This window comes from Polypterus senegalus, chromosome 1 (assembly GCF_016835505.1).
Source record: "Polypterus senegalus isolate Bchr_013 chromosome 1, ASM1683550v1, whole genome shotgun sequence".
Taxonomy (NCBI): Eukaryota; Metazoa; Chordata; class Cladistia; order Polypteriformes; family Polypteridae; genus Polypterus; species Polypterus senegalus.
This window is the reverse complement of record NC_053154.1, coordinates 25,459,455-25,478,644: the sequence shown is the minus strand read 5'-3', so window position 1 is coordinate 25,478,644 and position 19,190 is coordinate 25,459,455. Positions and strand designations below refer to the sequence as shown.

At 36.6% G+C, this 19,190-nt stretch overlaps 1 protein-coding gene across 2 annotated transcripts in view; it reads right to left on the bottom strand.

The window, feature by feature from the left end:
- Positions 1-518: 518 nt before the first annotated feature.
- mrpl21 (mitochondrial ribosomal protein L21) overlaps positions 519-19,190 on the bottom strand; it is a 28,495-nt gene continuing 9,823 nt past the window's right edge. Inside the window, exons 2-7 of one of the 2 annotated variants that reach the window (XM_039744854.1) lie at positions 17,461-17,521; positions 14,781-14,866; positions 11,769-11,932; positions 3,407-3,459; positions 1,625-1,728; positions 519-790 (exon numbers count right to left, since the gene is read on the bottom strand). In XM_039744854.1, coding sequence (XP_039600788.1) covers positions 726-790; positions 1,625-1,728; positions 3,407-3,459; positions 11,769-11,932; positions 14,781-14,866; positions 17,461-17,521 — 533 coding nt within the window. In that variant the 3' untranslated portion in view covers positions 519-725. Of the gene's footprint in view, positions 791-1,624; positions 1,729-3,406; positions 3,460-9,735; positions 9,875-11,768; positions 11,933-14,780; positions 14,867-17,460; positions 17,522-19,190 lie in introns of those variants that run through there. The other variant, XM_039744864.1, reaches the window with a different exon arrangement.

The following is a 19,190-nucleotide window of genomic DNA, read 5'->3' as shown; positions in this document are numbered from 1 at the left end:
TTGCGCTTTGATTGAATGAAATTAGTGACAGGACTTGTTCTCCATCTCTAACTACCACAAACCTTCTCTCTGTAGTCTGAGGTGTTGTGCACCCATCCATCATCCAACCCGCTATATCCTAACTACAGGGTCATGGGGGTCTGTTGGAGCCAATCCCAGCCAACTCAGGGGACAAGGCAGGAAACAAACCCCGGGCAGGGCGCCAGCCCACCGCAGGACGCGCATACACACACACACACACTCAACAAGCACACACTAGGGACAAATTAGAATCACCAATGTACCTAACCTGCATGTCTTTTGGACTGTGGGCACCTGGTAAATGCAAAAAGTGTTACTTCATTTTTAAAATCTCTTACGTAATATAACAATATGCATTCTGATACTCCCATTCTATAACCATCACTTGATCATTCTAAAATGTATTTTAAATAAACAGGACAGTACTCTAAATGAATATAAAAAGATTAATAAGACTAATTGCTTCAGTAACAAAAATATTACATACAAAACAAAACTGAATTTTCACATGCTTTTAATAAGTAACATCTGTCCAAGATGCTTACATGATTAAGTATTTAAAAAAAAAAAAAACAAAAAAAAAAAACAACTATAAAAAGACCACATGGTGATCAAAGTGACTTGTCGGTAGCAGCTTGGCCAAAGGGCAAATCCAGAACCAAGGTGCCAAGGTATCTGCTCCATCAAAACTCGAGTGCAAAGTCTTACGACAAGTTTGGGACGACTTCTATACTGTTGATCCTAAGTACAGTCTGAGGCTGCACAATGACTGCAAAATGGAAAAAATTAAAAGAAACATTAATTAAGTTCTAAACAAATTTTAGTGTAGACACATGACAAAGAAACGTGTTAAACACCACTGCAGTATCATAACTTTTCTGTTTTTTTCAGAAGAAAAAAAAAAAGCCTGGAGTTAGGTGACAACTAACGCATACAGATTAACAAAATTATTATTATTTAAATGAAATTTAAAGTGGTGTTAAATGTATATCATAATATAGTTTTACACATATCTGTAAATTAACTAAGAAGGGCATATTTTACATACAATTTTTGGTTGACAAATGGTTGTACTTTGATACTTTTAATTAGGAAATGCACTGGCATCACGTCCAGGGTTATTTTGTGGATTGCATTCCATGCTGCCAGGATAGGTTGTGGGCCTGAATTAGATTAAGCTGGTTTCAACACAAATAAAGAAAGATGGTTCTATGTTTTTCATCTAGATTATGTAAGCTTTTAATAATAATAATAATAATAGCAATAAGTTTTATCATTTGTAAACATTTAATATTTAAATATTTGAAACCTTTTAAATGGTGCAGATACTTTTGCAAGGTACTGCATGCTTATAAAGGTTTTCTTCTTAATCTCTTATATACAAAAAACAGCTTCTAATTGCAAAGCAGAAATGAAAAGAAAAACGCAGTAAGGTGTTTTTTTTTTTTTTTACAGCAAACAGGCTTAAGTCTAAAAGTTAAAGTTAATAGCAATCCTTAACATTAATAAAACTAAAAACATACTACTGTTGCAGTATTAAGCTGAACATTTCTAGGAAAGGAAAAAGAAATTATGTTTATTACATATCTACTAAGGTACATACATTTTTTCTTCTGGAACCTGTGTCTTTTCCAAAATACCATGTGAACTTTTGGTGAGCATTCTGTTTTTTCAATAACTGTCGCTTCCACTCGCACCAAATCTTTCCTTTAAAAATAGAGATTTAAATATTATTCTTTTCTTCACATTTCTTCCATTCTACATCTATATAGATTTACAGAGGTTTCAAATATAATTAAGACAGGAACAATAACAAGCTTTGTTTAAACAGGTCAAGGGAGAATGACTGCCTTGTTTAACCAGGCTTGTTTGGCAGAGACAAACTGAGGTGTTCACTTGTTTGATTTGGATTTAAAGATTTGTTTAATGGGAGGGTTCCTTGTTCTCATCAGAATAGGATGTAATACACCTTACCAAGGATTACCAGACTAGCATGTACAAGAAAACAAATAAATAATAAAATAAAATCACTTCAGTTTTTATTTATTAATGTTTTAATTTGTCATTTACAACACCAGGAGGTAGGTAACAATATACACCAAAAAAAAAAAACATTCTCCATCTTAGACAGGGGTAGGAAACAGTAAAGCCGAAAAGTTACCAAACTTTTTTCAAAGACTAGTATACTTTAAAAGACAAGCAAATGAGTTTCATAAGCATAATCGTATTTTTACAGCAGCAATCTCCTCAAATGGATCTACAAACAAACAAAACCTGAAGGGCATATAGATATGCACAGACATCAGACGGAATATTGAGAAAAATGATGTAAACATAACAGTATTACAGCGAATCTTATATATAAACGTCTACATGTGGAAGTGTGTGTGTGCCTGTCCAGCCTGGAAGTGAGAGGTGGAGTCAGGGTAAGGGCTCCAGCTCTGAGGAAACAGAAAACTAAACGTCTTACACGTGGAAGTGTGTGTGTCTGCCTGTCTGGCCTGGAAGTGCGAGGGTACTACAGCATGAAGCTCAGAGAGCTGGCAAAGCGGCCCTAAGTTAATGAGTCGGAAGAAGAAAGCGACTCTGTTGCCAAAGTAAAACTGCCGAGAAAAGAGAGAAACTCTTACGCAAGCGAGACGAGCACATCGGCAAAACGGTATCCCTTTTACTTTTCTTCATGCCACAATACACAAGCGAGGCAACACGAAAACCTCCTTGGAGAGAGATGCCCAGAGTAGTTCCTTTCAATTACCTGCCATCTCTACATTTCATTTTTTTTCTGACAATTTCAATAGTTTCTACGACCCCAGCTTTTTACAGTACGGACTTACACAGCTAGTATAATATAAGATGGAATTCCCAAGTGCAACAATGGGGGGTGGTAAAAATGGGTGGCATGGTCTACTAAAAGGACACCCCATTTATATGAAATGCTTGCAGGTAGACTCAAAGTAAGATTAAAATGTATCAAACTACTGACTCAATAATATTATACAAAATTAAAGGATTTTAAAAACTCTGATGTATCATAAGTCTTGAATACCAAGTAACTGAAAAATATGTTTAATTTTACATGCTGTAAAAATCTACAAACTGGATATTGTAAGCTTACTTTCATTTCAAATTTTGATGGAAAACGGCTGGTGAGCATAGACTGTACAACTAAAATCTCCTTTCACAATACAAGTATATAGTACCAGATGGGGAGTGAGGCATGGCTTTATGGCAATTTTGGCAATGGTGGCCACATACCACATCCGTTTAAATACATAAATAAATAAACTCTCTGGGGATGTTCCTCAGTGTCTTCGGGCATATAAAAATGTAAAAACATACCATAAACTCAAAATAAACATATATTATTTAAAAAAAAAAAACTTACCCAAGTAATGGTCTTCCTATTAAAGAGAAGTTTTCACTTCCTACAAGTAGCACCTAGAAGAAAAGAGTGAAATTGTACTATTTCAGTACAATTGAGTAATAATACACATTATGTGCACCATGAAAGGTAGAGTCTGGTTATTAGCTGTACTACAGTGGAAGTTAACTCACACTCTTGAAAGGTTTGTACAGGCATAGCCGAACAAATGGAATAAATTAGAAGACTATTATTTTTATCTTCATTATAGGAGAGAAAAGCATAAAGTACAAGCAATTTGAAAATTACACAATAACTGTAAAGGATATAAGCTGATATACTAAAACATGTCCGCGATGGCTTATGGGTAGTTCAAGCACACATGGCACTCTGCCAGTAGCCTAGTTGAATCCAAGGTCAAATGAAAATGGACACTCTGCGGTGGGATTGCGCTACTGCTAAACAACATGCTGGAGTGAGATTTCTTTGAGCAGAGGGAGTCAAACCTGCTGGAAGAATCAACTGAAAACACCAGTAAGCTTCAAGTCTGCCCCGGAACAGCTATGGGCACAGAACAGTAGACATGACATTGAGACAAATTTTACAATGAAACTTAATTTGGCTCAGTGTCATGCCTACTGTTCTGTGCCCACTTTATATATAGTTGTATATTCTTAGTTGCATGTGTATGATGGGTATGATGTTACTGCAGTAAAAATATTTTATATTAATATTATAGTTGTCAGCAGATGACTCTGAACAACAAAAGTCACAAAAGTACACAAAGATCTGCATTCCATAATCCAAGGGATGATTTCCAATACACCTTAGAAGCCCAGGAAGGTTTAAGAATACAGGTGCCAACCCTACAAAGATCAAAGGCAGAAGGTGGCACGGCTCTACCTAACTTTCAGTTTTATTATCGGGCAGCAAACATACAAGCTATAAAAATCTGGACACAAATAGATGAACATACACAGACCTGGTCCGCAATAGAAGTAAAATCCTGCAGTACTTCTTTATATTCCCTGCTTTGTGCCCCAATAAATGCAAGTTATCGCCAATATACTAATAACCCAATTGTGTTTCACTCACTCAGAATATGGAACCAATGTAGGAAGCATTTTAAGATAAAAAAGCTTTTATCTTTGGCACCTCTGCAAGAGAACCATCTCTTTCAACCTTCGCAAACATACACTGTTTTTAATATCTGGAAAAAATTTGCGATTAAATCACTTAGAGATCTTTATATAGACAACATCTTTGCATTTTATGAACAATTACATTCCAAATTTAACATTCCAGCTACACATTTCTTTCACTATCTTCAAATTAGGAACTTTGTTAAACAGAACCTGCCCAATTTTCCTCATCTTGCACCCTCATCCATGCTGGAAAAAATATTATTCAATTTCAAGGACTTAAGACACCATCTCTGCAATATATAAAACTATTTTACAGTCCCTCCCTTTCAAAGATCCAAGAGGACACTGGGAAAAAGATCTCTTAATCAACATATCAGAAAAGGAGTCGAAAATAGCAATGCAGAGAATTCACTCGAGCTCCATATGCGCAAAGCATACAATTATTCAACTCACAATTATATATCGAGTACATCTGTCTCGCCTAAAACTCTCCAAAATGTTTCCAGGGCAGGATCCAACCTGCGAACGCTGCAATCAAGTCCCAGCCTGCACCAAATTAACATCATTCTGGACCAAAATTTTGAATTACCTTTCAGACAGCCTTGGTCTCACAATCCTTCCTAACCCATTAACAGCTGTGTTTGGGGTTCTTCCAGATGGGTTTAAACTGGAGAAGGACAAACACACTGTGATTGCATTCACTACATTTTTGGCACACAGACTTATTTTGCTAAACTGGAAGAATCCTAACTCTCCTCTTTTAAGTCAGTGGGAAACCGATGTTTTATACTATCTGAAATTGGAAAAAATCAAATACTCAGTTAGAGGATCTGTACAGATTTGTTTTCAAAACATGGCAGGATCTAATCAATAATATTTTAGAATAAGCTCTCAAAGCACCGAGGAAGCAATTATTTCCGCATTTCTTTTTCTTCTCCATTCATCTCAATTGCCCTATTAAACTCATCAATTTAGGTATGTTTACAAACCTTAAGTTTTACCCCGTTGGCCATGCTCTCTCTCTCAGGGTTGGGGGTTGACTTGTTTTCAATCCTATTTTGTGTAAAAATTGATTGATTTGTATGGAATGATTACAATAAAATTAATAATAATAATAAAATTAATAATAATAATAATAATAATAATAATAATAAAGAATACAGGTAGATATTCTCTGTGCATAGAAGGAGAGATCATAGACAGAGGCAGCACGTGATAGCAGAAGATGATCAGGAATGCCGGACAACTGAGGTGATGTAAGGAACAGCCCTAGAATAGTTGCAGCTGGTTGATAGTTGGTTTCTGTTGTTCTGAGATGCATTTCCAATGGCCATAACAACATGGAGGTTCTACTTAAAATTGTGATTTTTCAGTGTTAAATAAACCCATCAGTTCTTTGGCTTTCCTGTCCTTTGATGTGAGCCTCAATCTTCCCATCTCTGTGTTCATTACAATATTTTGATTTTATTTTAATCCAAAAGAAAAATATCGCAAAATCTCATGGTAAAAAGTATGTATTTGCGCAACAATAAGTAACACTAAACAGTACACTTCTTAATAAAGATTTCATAGCGTAAAAGCTTCAATCACAATATGAACGGCATTGATGGATAAGTGCATCGTCTCATGCCTACTGAGCAGAAATTACAACTCCTACTGACACTGACATTAGAAGCAATGTCAGCAGCATTAAAATGTTTCCAGATTCATAATATGTTTATCTAAACACTGTTTTTGCTTTATTCAACTATGGACAGACTAAAATACCTTATTTTGTCAGAAAGACCATTTTAAAATGGCTTACAATGCTAACAATTTGTCTTTGAAAGTACTCAGAGGAAGAGTTTCAGTTTGGCATAACTGACGTCCACTGTAACAAGGCTACTATTTAGCTACATCACAAAACAAAGTTAGTGAAAATGAAAATTATGTTTTTTTCTTTCACAGAGCACTTCATTTCTAAGACAGACAGAAATAAGATTTCCCTTGTAATGGATAAAGCAGATTTTAAAATTTAATAGATACATGGTTGAGAATACATAAGAAAGGCACTATAGGATTGATAGACAGACAAACAGAAAGATATATTTATTTGTGAATTATTTCTATTTTTATTTTATAAACAGCTGTCATTGTTTTGGTTATTTGTTTTAATTACATCATTGCATTATGTAAAAATCTTTGTATTAGTTTTTAAATTTTACCTGCCAATAATGTTGTGGCAATGAATATACTCAAAATACACAACATATTAAAATTAGTTCAAGCACTATTTCCTGTTTTTAATTTGATTTGGGACTGAATCTGCCTTGTAGAAGACTTGAAAATGTAAACCATGCAGATTGTTATCTCACAGTATCTAGTGGCATTCTGGCTGAGATTTCTGAGTTTTTTTAAGCAGCAGGAATTTCTTGGCTTTGTTGATTATTCTTTTGTTATTTTGCCAAATGCCCTTTGATATCTAACTCAGGCACACTGGCAACAGTCCAGAAACAGTGTAATGAACACAACTACTGACAAGCATATGTGCATATATACTGCCTTGCTCAGTATTTATCTCCCTCTCTGATTGTCCTGTTTTGTTGTATTACAATCTGGAATTAAAATGTTTTTTCAATTGGATTTTATGTAATGGACTTCACAATACAAGCTAAACCGTTGAAATGGAATGAAAACAAAATAGATGGGAGTATCCGTCTATAGGACCACTTTAAGCCATACACTACATAGAGCGGGGGTTTAACACTAGAATTACCAGAGTCTACGAAAAAACTCGTAGATCTGGCCCACCTTAAAACCGTTCCCACTTCTCCACCAGCATCCTTTGTTGTGTAAATGTGCTGATAAAGACAAGCTGCAAGCAGCCGGCTATTCCATCCTCCCACCGACTTAGAACGTACACAAACTTCTCCCAGCTCATGCCTTGATTGATTATCTGGGAGTTTTGGAGTTTTAGAGGGGAAATAATAGATTGTTATTTGGAACACATGCATTTCATGTGTGTTCCGTTTCTACAGTAATCTGTGTAAACACATTGTTAAATCAGAAACCTTTTCATATTTTAGTAATAAATGTTCCAAAATGTAGGCATAAACTATAGAATGTGTGAAGCATTAAGTCCAAACATCAAACGATACACGATACAACTGCTTCCGTGGCTTAGCGGTAAGATTTGCTGCCTCAGAGACTCGAGTTCGATTCCCCTTTCGGAAGAAAGTGTTTTTTCTTTTTAACCTGAAACAGACATAAAATTTATAAATTGGCATGCACTGTCAGTTAATGAGATTGTTATATTTTCATCTGGGATGCTCCTTTTAAAATATTTTTTTAACAATTGAGACTGCAATTAACATGAACAAGTGCCCTTTATAAGCTGATGCGCTCTAACCCAAAACCCCCCTTACCCGACTCTAAGTGACAGCGCAAGTACAGACGCAAACCAAGTGTAATCAAGAGTCCACGGTTTGATCCTCACTCACTCCTATATTTGCAGTTTTCAGTAGTAAGCTGCTCTTTTTGTTAATATTATACAGTACACACATAAACTTGGTTTAGCGTCTGTACTTGCACTGTTACTTAGAGTCAGATGGGGGTGTTAGAGCTCATGAGCTTATTCAGTGCAGCAAGATCAACGCACATGTTGATCTTTTTTTTCTTTCAGTACATGTGCCTTCCCTGTTTATTTATATATCTAGTGACTTCTCTGCTTGTCTGTCTATCTATTACGCAGTGATCTGTCTGTATGTGTGTTATGGATCTTAAAAATAACAGTTATAAGGACACTTGTTCATGTTAATTGCAGACTCAAATGTTAAAAAAAAATATTTTAAAAGGAGCATCCCACATGAAAATATAACAATCTCATTAACTGACATTGCATACCAATTTATAAATTTTATGTCCTTTTGAGGTTAAAAAGAAAAAACACTTTCTCCCCCAGCGGGGACTCAAACTCGAGTCTCTGAGACACAGCAAGCCCGCTGGGCTCAGAGTCAGCAAATCTTACCGCTAAGCCACGGAAGCTGTTGTATCATTTTTGAACCTTTTGTGAAAGTGTTTATTTGATGTTTGGACTTCATGCTTCACACATTCTATAGTTTATGCCTACATTTTGTAACATTTATTACTAAAATATGAAAAAGTTTCCGTTTTAACAATGTGTTTACACAGATTACTGTAGAAACGGAACATACATGAAATGCATGTGTTCCAAATAATGATCTATTATTTCCACTCTAAAACTCCACTTCACTTCAAGATAATCAATCAAGGCATGAGCTGGGAGAAGTCCGTATACGTTCTAAGTCGGTGGGGGGATGGAATAGCCGGCTGCTTGCAGCTTGTCTTTATCAGCACATTTACAGAACAAAGGACGCTGGTGGAGAGGTGTGATGGGATTTAAGGCGGGTCGGATCTGCAAGTTTTATCGTAGGCTCTGGTAATTCTAGTGTTAAAAAAGATAGGCCAGGAAAAAAGGCCACTGCTTCAAGAACAAAAAAAAAACACATTTGGAGTTTTCCAAACAACATGACGTGGACTCCCCAAATACATGGCAGATGGTTCTCTGGTCTGATGAGACTAACGGAAGTTTTTAGCCATTATGGGAAATATCATATGTGGTGCAAACCCAACATCACCCAGAGAGCACCATTCCTACAGTGAAGCATGGTGGTGGCTGTATCATGCTGTAGGGCAGGGGTCTCCAATCTTTTTTCCACTGACAGCTACTTTTACAAAATGAAAATGGCCGAGAGCTACTCGTGATTTCTAACGTTTATTCTCATAGCTTATTTCAACCCAAACAAATTGAATACGCTTGTTTTGCCAGAATATTTACAAAATGTTGGTGTCCACAACTCACATTTTGCATTAAAACATCACAAAAAGGTATTTAGTTCATCTGCAAGTGCAATTTGTATGCCTGTATGCATTTTCTAGCTTATCTCACATCATTGAATTAAAACATGAATGCTGTCAAAACAAAACAATGCAATTCCAAATCCACAGATATGACTTATTCATTTGTCATTTTCTTCCAAGGGCTGGCACCATGCCCAGGGTTTGTTTCCTGTCTTGTGCCCTGTGTTAGCTGGGATTGGCTTCAGCAGACCCTCGTGACCCTGTAGTTGGGATATAGCGGGTTGGGTAATGAATGGATGGATGGATTTTGTGCCCATGTCACTGTGTCACTTTATTCACATGTCCAGTTGCATGTGTGATGTGTTTTTTAGTTAGTCAGATGACTGGCACTGCATGGAGTCAACAAGAGAGGCAGGTGTATAGTGGAGTACAGCCACTTAGGTTTACTCTTCTGGAGTCCTTTAAATGTTCTTCTGTCCGTCTTGTTCTGAAATTTGATTTCATGACATTCATGTCAGACTCACAGAGGTATGGAGACCCAAACAAAGCAGACATTTTCAGAGCTGCTTGGTGAAGATTCTTATAGTTATCTAACTGTACTAAGCTCTGGAAATGCTGAGAATGCTGTTGAGACTTCAACTGCACATTATTTTGAAGGTTTACTAATATATAATACAGTATAAAAAATCCAACATCTGTCTGTCTGTCTGTCTGCATGTCTGTCCGCTTTAAACGAGAGAACTACTTTACGGATTTAGATCAGGTTTTTTCTTGCAATTTGCTTGAACATTCTGGCTGATTTTGCGACTTCTCTCATTTCGCTATGTATCATAGTTTACTCGTGGTACTGATTTATTTGTGCGAATCAGAGAAAAAGGCCTTCCTCACTCACTCGCCAGCTTCAGGGCGTGTTCCTTAACTCTGCTTAGCTAACAAATAAGAGAACAATTGAATTCAACTTTGTTTGATATTTAAAATAAAGTATTACTTAGGTCTTGATGAGTTTGAGTCTGGATAATCTCTTAAGTGTATGCCACATTGAAAAGATAGATTGCAATTCAGATTGTGGATTGTGACAGGATTTTTTGGAAAGATTGCCCATCCCTAATTTGACTGATCAAGTTTTCAAATTTATATAGGATTCATTAACCCTTTGGCGAGCTACTTGGAAAGGGGTTGCGAGCTACCAGTAGCTCAAGAGAGACGTGTTGGAGACTCCTGCTGTAGGGGATGTTTTTCTTTGGCAGGGACAGGAAACTAGTCAGGATTGAAAGGAAATATCCACACTAAATACAGGGCAATTTTTGAGGAAAACCTGTTTCATTTTGCCAGAGATTTAAGACTGGGACAAAGGTTCACCTCCCAACAGGACAATGACTGCTAAAGCGGCACTGGGGCAGTTTAAAGGGAAACAATGACATGTCCTGGAATGACCTCGTCAAAACCCAGACTTCAATCCAATTGAGAATATGTGACATAACGTGAAGATTGATGTGCACCAACGCAACCCATCTAACTTGAAGGAGTTGGACAAGTTTTGCCTTGAGAAAAGGGCAAAAATCCCCATGGCGAGATACGCTGAGGAGGGGAAGGTACGTTTAGAATGGGGGATGGGGAGAATACCAATGTGCACACATTATTTTGGCTTTTGTCTTAATTATTCTTTGTGTCCTAAAAAATAAAAAGCAGGACAAACACTTAGGGGGTAAATATTTCACAAGAGACTGTAGCAATAAATCAGTTTTCTTTATTTAATTTCCAACTTTTTGTCTGTGCTTTGATCATGTTAGGAGCACGTTTTAGACTTGTTGAATTATCTGATCAGAATGTTGCACGATATGCTACTCCAGCTAAAAGCAAACAAAACAAATTAAACAGGAACTGCATCGACCAAAAACAATGTGATCAGCAAATCCTAAATCTGGCTAAACTAGTTATTTCTTTTACATGAGAGATCACCATTACAACACAACTCATCAAATTTGAGGGAAAAAGTTATTTCCAAATTGTCCCAGTGGGACCTACCACTTAGAAGAGTGTTTACATGAAATTTTCCATTGGGAAGTTTGCATTTATAAGATTTCCTACAGCATATAAGTAAACCAACTAAACCAACAAATTCTACATAGAAGAAACTGCAACAATAACAATTAGTAAGATGGAGTATATTAAATAATACATAGTCCAAACTGTTAAAAAGAAAACATTACAATATAAAAAAAAAATTCTAATTAATTTTGTTACACCCTGAAATAATTTATCAAAATAATCTGAATACACAGATTATGAAAAACAGATTGTGTTCTATTCTTAATAACTTTATTAATATATTAACTAGCAGTAATGAGAAAAAGTTTCACTGCCTGAAATAAATGTATTACCTTTTCAAGACAGATCCTTTCTCCACATTCGGCATCTATATGATTTTCAATCAGTATCAAGTCCTCATTTGTCACCTTCCACTGCCTGCTAGCAAAGTGAACAACTGCAAACAGCCTTCCATATTGCCTGGTGGCTATAAGGTCATTTACTTTATGCACAATATCTGTGACATGAAAAATTAGTTTAGTAGAAAGCAAAGAAATACTGTATATACAGCACTTTTAAAAATTATTTTTGCTAAACTTTTAGGAATATATCTTAAGCAAGCATGTCAATCCAGAGTACACCAGAGTTTATTAAATAACACAAACCTTCAACGTTATTAGATGACATTCAAATTCTAGTAGACACGAGACAAAATTTCTTTGTATTCAATTTTGAGAGACACCAAATCCTGCCAATACAAATTGTGGCCTTATTTTGTGTATTGAATTTACCAACATAAATGACATGAAACACAAAGGCAAATGAAACTGTCTTGAAACTGTTGATAAAGGGGATTTAAAAATATGATTGAAAAAATTGAGTAAAAGGTATAATATGAAAAACTGACTGCGCTTTGGCAAATCTGTTATTCACCATCTGTACAATGATGTGAAGGTGAAAGGTATCAACAGGCAACATGAACATCACCATACATGAAAGAGTTCAAGTGTTTTTGCATGCTTGATTTAGTGAGTTGCATTCTCAGATAAGTAATGCTGTTTCATAAGTGCACCTCTGTATCCATAAGAATGCTTTCAAAGCCAACTCTACAGGGACTAGCAAAGCACAAACTTATCATAATGGAACAGACCTCATGATATACTCAAATGCTACTGGGAGCAGCAAGCTGCAGTTTTCATGCTGTACTCTGTGAGTGCTTTCAACTTCAGGGGATACTGCCACAGCGGAGAGGTCTCAGCTTCATGTAGAGTGTTAGTAATTTCAATTTTTCTTATAAGGAAATGTAACATTATAAGTTCTTCGTAGATCCAGTCAGAACCCACAGCTAACAGGTCAGTATGGCATTCAAGCAATAAATAAAAAGACAATCATTGTTGGAGAAAAGTTTATACAAAATAGGGACAATTATTTTTGGTTTGGTTTAGATACAAACAGTAAGAAAGACTGTACACATATGGCAACAGTAAACAACAATGGCTTAAAAGAAAGAAAACAAGGCAGTTTAATTTCAGAAAGGAAAAAGTGATATAATGGAATGACAGAATGAAGTGTTACATCCTTATATGTCAACTACTGTATAATGAAAGTCACCTCTACAAGGAAGTGTGTAATTTATGCATGCAAGCAAGTTAAAAAAGAAAAAAAAGTAGATGAAACAATAGGTATTTTAGTACACAGTGATTCATGCTTTACACATTACACAACTTTTATCTAATATATGAGAATTACGGTTTATTTTTGCTTTGCACCCTGCCCACCATAATCTATCATCTATGGGTTGAGAGCTTTAAATTTGTCAAAAATTTCAATCTCTGGTTTTCGATGGATCTCAACGTTTTAGGGTTCCCTTGATAAAGAAAACTTTGATATCTTGATGATGGGTGTGTGCCTGTCTGTTTGTGTCTGTGTATCACAGTTTCTTGAGTATGGTCTAGAGCTATAACAGTAGTATGGAAAAATACCAAACTCGAAACTTAAGCCTTTTATGAGATGACAATGTGCCTATTAGTTTTTGAGCCAAATCGTGCAAGAGAAAGAGGCTCTGTAGAGGAACCCTCAAATAGTGTAATTCTGCAATTAACTCTTTTAGGGAGGATGTTGACTTTTGTCGACACAAGGGGCTGAGGATGAATATCAGGGGCCGAGGGCGAAAGAAAGAAATAAATGCTGATAAAACTTGCCGTTACGTTATAGGTAGACCCTCTTTGCTTGGAGGACTGTTAGACTTGTTGTAGGACTTTGATGTTGAAACCCCACATGTGTGTGAGTAGCGTAGAGTAAACAACGTCTAGAATGGCATCGACATGAGGTGAGAGAGTGAAGCAAATGCAAAAAGCAAAAATATTATTGATTTTTTGCCTATTATTGCTGAATCGGACTCTGACTTATCGAACTCTGATTTTGATACAAGTGATCTGGAGATTGAAAATGAAAGTCAGGTGCCTGTATCAGTTAACTGGTCCCCAGCTGATCGTAGTGCTGGACACGCAAACAAAAACGTTCGTCCAGGGAGGACTAGACAGACATCGATCTGTGGGAAACAAGCTGGCAATTGGACTTCACCAAACTACTCGGCATGCTGGTATACACTACGGATTAGCAGCCACTCGACTACTTCAGAGGCTGTGGGGAGGGGGAAGCGTGACATCAGGAGTAGGGAGCTGGGCAAGGCCCTCCTCGCTGTCCTGTTTCACATATGCGGGTGAAGGCTAGTATACAATAATATAAATAATAAAAGAAAAGGGTTTAATCATAAATTTAGGAGAGTTAAAAATTAGTCTGTATTTCTATTAAAAATATGGGTACAAAGCAAGAATTAAATCTGGACAGGGTGCTAAATTTTTACAAGCTCACTCATGCACAAAGCCTGAAAAAAATCACAAAAAAAAGTAACACAAATATGGTTGGGGATGTAACAGGAAAACTAAAATCTATACTAACAGGGGGAGAACATTCATGTTCTCTAACCAGGTAACAACCAGGCATAGGATTTGAACCCTGGATGCTGGATTCATGAGGTAGTACATTGTGTGTTCAGACTAACTTAATGAAAAAACATGCACAGCAAAACAGTTCTTGTCCATACTGACCCCTGAAAGTAATTCTTCTCCAGTGCCATCTTTTAACTACGACACTAATGGCAAAGTAGAGAAAACAGTACATACACAGTATACTGTATATAGTGTATATACTAATATCTATATATTTGCACATACACTTCAAAAATATTTAATAAGCACCTTGATCATGGTACAGGCACTATATAAATAAAATGTATTATTATTATCATTAAGACAAATAAATGAAGCAAATTAATACAGCTTTACGTATAAAACTTAAATTACCTATGTGTTGCTTTTTTTCCTCTTCAGGATCAGGTAGTTTTACTTCTGGCCATGGAGGCTTGGATAAAGATGTTTCTGGAACATATCTAGCACAAGAATATGCATTTATCTTGTTAAATTACAATATATATTTTATTTTCTGTAAATTGGCATTTTACATAATGTGAGCATCATTATTTTTAGATGATCATCTGATAGTGAAATGTTCAAACATACCAAACCTCTATTTAAACATACTTGTTAAAATTAAGTGATAGTCCCTAACTTGTTTAAAGTATTCTGTAGTCCTTACAAGTAGGGCTGGGTGACATGGATTTAAATGAATTTTTCAACAAATATCAGGCAAAATGCGATGATATTTTTCGACATGTTCTCAAAACACTGTAAGAATCGGCTCCATACAAACGTAATATTTAAATATTATGAAATATTGTATTAGGAAACATTAGAACACTCTAGACGAGAACAGGCCATTCTGCCCAGCAAAGCTCACCTGTCCTATCCACTTATTTCATTACAATTACTTTCTCAAAATCTAAAGATTCTGGTAGTTGCTGTGCCTCAAAGAAACAGTTAGCTCAATTTTTCTCCCAACCATTTTTGTTTTAAAATCTCCTCTTCTTATGTTTGCGTTTTAATTTCATTTCGTTCAACCCCTCGTCTGTGACTGCCAGTCATTATCATCTCAGAAAACATTGTTCTTTATGTCTCAGTTTGAATTTTTATAAAATGAAAAGATAACCCTCGTTGTCCATTACCACCCTAATCAAAGATCATGAAAATATTTATTATATCTATCTATAATCATCTTAAATTATGCATTTGCATTTATGTAATGTTTCATGTCTGTAACTGTTATTCTGTATAGTGCTTGTGGGTAAACATTTTTTAACATTTACCAGCTTAGTAAGTACTGTAACGGCAGCCAAGCACCTAGTATTTTGCACCCAGTGTTCTTAATAACTTCTTCTCTACAATATAGATAGGTACTTTACAGGGATGGTGTCAAGGAACACCCGAAGATGGTGTCATTTTAGTGGAAATGGAGCTGCTTCAACAACCCAGCAAAACTGTACTTTCACTTTCAATCCCAATCAACACTGGAGTAACATCTTGCTATTACAGTTTAGTCAAGTCAAGTTGGGGAGCATGCACTGGTACAGTATTGCCACAGCCAATACATGATGAACAATGCTGGATCCCAGTTGGCAATCCCCCAGGCAGATACACGGTCCAGTCCCACCCTCCGGAAATGACCCTCTATCTGCCGCAGCCAGGTATTACATGGGCGACCCCCTGGCCTCAGTCCAGCCACTCAGGTTCCTGGCAATGAGCATCTTATGAGCCGGATCACCCTTGGGGAAACGCGGCACATGGCCGTAGTGTTGTAACTGACGCTCCCTCACAATGCAGGTAATGTGCCTCATTCGGGATTCCATGAGCAACCGCTCATTCGACACAAAGTCAAACCAACGGTACCCAAGGATTTTCCGGAGAGACACGGTACCAAAGGAGTCCAGTCTTCGTCTCAGGTCACTGGATAGTGTCTATGCAAAAAGGACAATGGTCCAAGTCTTTAGAGTCCTGCTGCTTCCTGTCTTGCTATATGGCTATTACAATTTGCCATTCCAAAAAAAATTTAACAAAATCACAGATTATTTCATTAATTGATATTACACGTATCCTATTAGTAAATACTAATCAAAAAGTAACATGGTTGTTTATTTGACTACCTCCAATTTACAATATTCTTAACAGATTCAAAGACCATCAGGACAAAGTACTTACTAATGTTAATGCAAAATGTTTGTGCTGTAAGTGGAATATCCACAACTACTGTAATTAGGAAGCTCAGGTCACTTGCTAAACAAAGAATACAATTTCAAAACAAAAATAAAAATCACCAATAATGCAGTTTTCCCCATAAGAGACACACAAACAACGAATAAGTCACACCAAATAAAACTCAGAACACTACTGTTTTTATCTTGCATGTAACATTTCACTACATAGCAGAGGCTGCGTGAAATGTAAAGATGAGGGCCTACAATGCACAGAGCTGTCGCTTTTGGTGTGAATTACTGGTTAGTGTAGTTATCTATACTCTGACAAAGTAAAAGTATTTTGCAGTACAAGTTAAGTAGGCAAAAGTCACTGCATCGGTCCCCTAGGCCACGACTGTCCAGTCATGTGCTATGCAAAGGAATGGTAAATGTTGTACAGAACCTTCCTTAGCAAAGACCAGTTTTATGGCATAGCACGTTGTATGTGTCACACATGGCTTAGATGGCCTTGTGGAGTGTGGAGTAAAGGGTTTTATTGTCAGATGTTGTACTGTGCACACTGTCGTCCTGGATAAAACCAACACTTTCCAATCAGTGGAGCAAACACTATCTGTTCTAAACTCTTCCTCTTACGATTATCACTCCTTTATTTTTGGTCTGTGCAGCTTAGAAAGAGTGGTGGAGACTTTGCAATTTTTTTTCTTTAACTTGTCAAAAGAAGTACCGAACTTTTCAAAATGTACTTTTGTATACTGACTTTTCTTAAGAATCAAATCAAAAATTTGATATTACCCAGCCTTACTCATAGTTAATGGCCAGATAAGTTAAATATAGAGAATAAATAAATTGTAAAACAACAAAACACATATAATACAGTACAGACATTCTTGACTTACCCCACAGGCAATTTTGATGGTTGAGAACTTTGGTGGCGCAGAGCAGCATAATTTAGGAAACCTAAAAACAAAAAGAATTGTACTATAAAAATGTTGTGGCTAACCAGGGACACATCAGTAAGAAAATGTACTAGTGCTTGTCAGAGCTGTGAAGACAGAGTCATAACAATTATTGGGCTACTGGAGTCACAGATGAAAAAATATATATAAACTGTAATATACTGTATTGTATTAAACTTTTCAATTTCACATTTACTAATTCAAACAATTTTTTTCTCTTAGCCTTTTGATAAAAAGAATCCTCTTTTTTAATCTTGTAAGAAGAGGTTTGTTTTTCAAACTGCACCCTATTGTGCAGTTGCCCAGCTCCTCCTTCTTTTTCTATCCTGGTTAGATCAAGTTCGCCCTCTTCTCTCAAGACAGTAATAAACATCTCTGTATGAAATTTTCAGTTTCTTTGCAATTTGTCACACTGAATAAACTTCATTCTGCCAAAACACAATAGACTGACATGTTTCTTAACACTAGAATTACCAGAGCCTACGAAAAAACTCGTAATTCCGTCCCACCTTAAACTGCTTCTTAAATCCCTTCACACCTCTCTGCCAGTGCCCTTTGTCTTCTAAATGTGCTGATAAAGAGAAGCTTGGAGCAGCCAGCTATTCCATCCCCCCACCAATTTAGAACGTGCACGAACTTCAGCTTGATTGAGTATCTGGGAGTGAAGTGGAGTTTTAGAGTGGAAATAATAGATCGTTATTTGGAACACACGCATGTCATGTCTGTTCCGTTTCTACAGTAATCTGTGTCACCACATTGTTAAAACAGAAACGTTTTTTATATTCTAGTAGTAGATGACAAAATGTAGGCATAAACTATATAATGTATGAAGCCTGAAGTCCAAATAGCAAAGAAACATTTTCACAAGAATAACACAATTGCACTTTTATTCAAAATATAACTGCAGAAACAAAAAGCCGCCTTAACATGCGACATTGACACCAGTTTATTGTAACTGACTCTGTGGTTCAATAGACTCAGCCCCCCGCTTGGGAATCAAAGGGTTACAAGTTCGATCCTGTGCCCCTCTGTTTTGAGAAGTAAACTGCTCTTAGTCTTACTGTTTTAGAATAAAAGCATACATTTGATTTCAGTCTGTAACAGCCGGTGCAATTTATGATCCTTGTAAAGGTTAGCTTTTTTTTATTCACTTTTCATTCTCTCAGTCGTTCAGAATCAATCCATACAACCCCATCTGACACGGCTGTTTTCACTAAAGACGCTATAGCTCTGCAGTGTACCACGATGCATACTAACGCCAACACCGGTTCTGACACACAAACGCTGGCGAAGCTGCCTTCTTATATCTCACCGTCACTTGCTTTTCTTTTATTCAGTTTTATTGAGTGTTCCTGCCAGTCCCCGCATGTTGCTGTATGCTTTTCTTTTGTACTCCAGGACATGCAGAGGAAAGAATGGTAAAGACCAGTAACTTCGGCGCTATATGCAATCATCAGACACTCCCCATCTGCCCGTGTCGTTCAAACACAGGAACATATATTGGTGTAAAAGTATAACAAAAGTGCACTTTTTCCATCGCCTTTTCCTGTAAGAAGCAATGTACTCTCTATGCTGTGGTTTCTATTACGCACCTGAAAGAAAGAGACAATACATGTGAACATATCCAGCATACAGCAACATGCGGGACTGGCAGGAACACTCAATAAAAC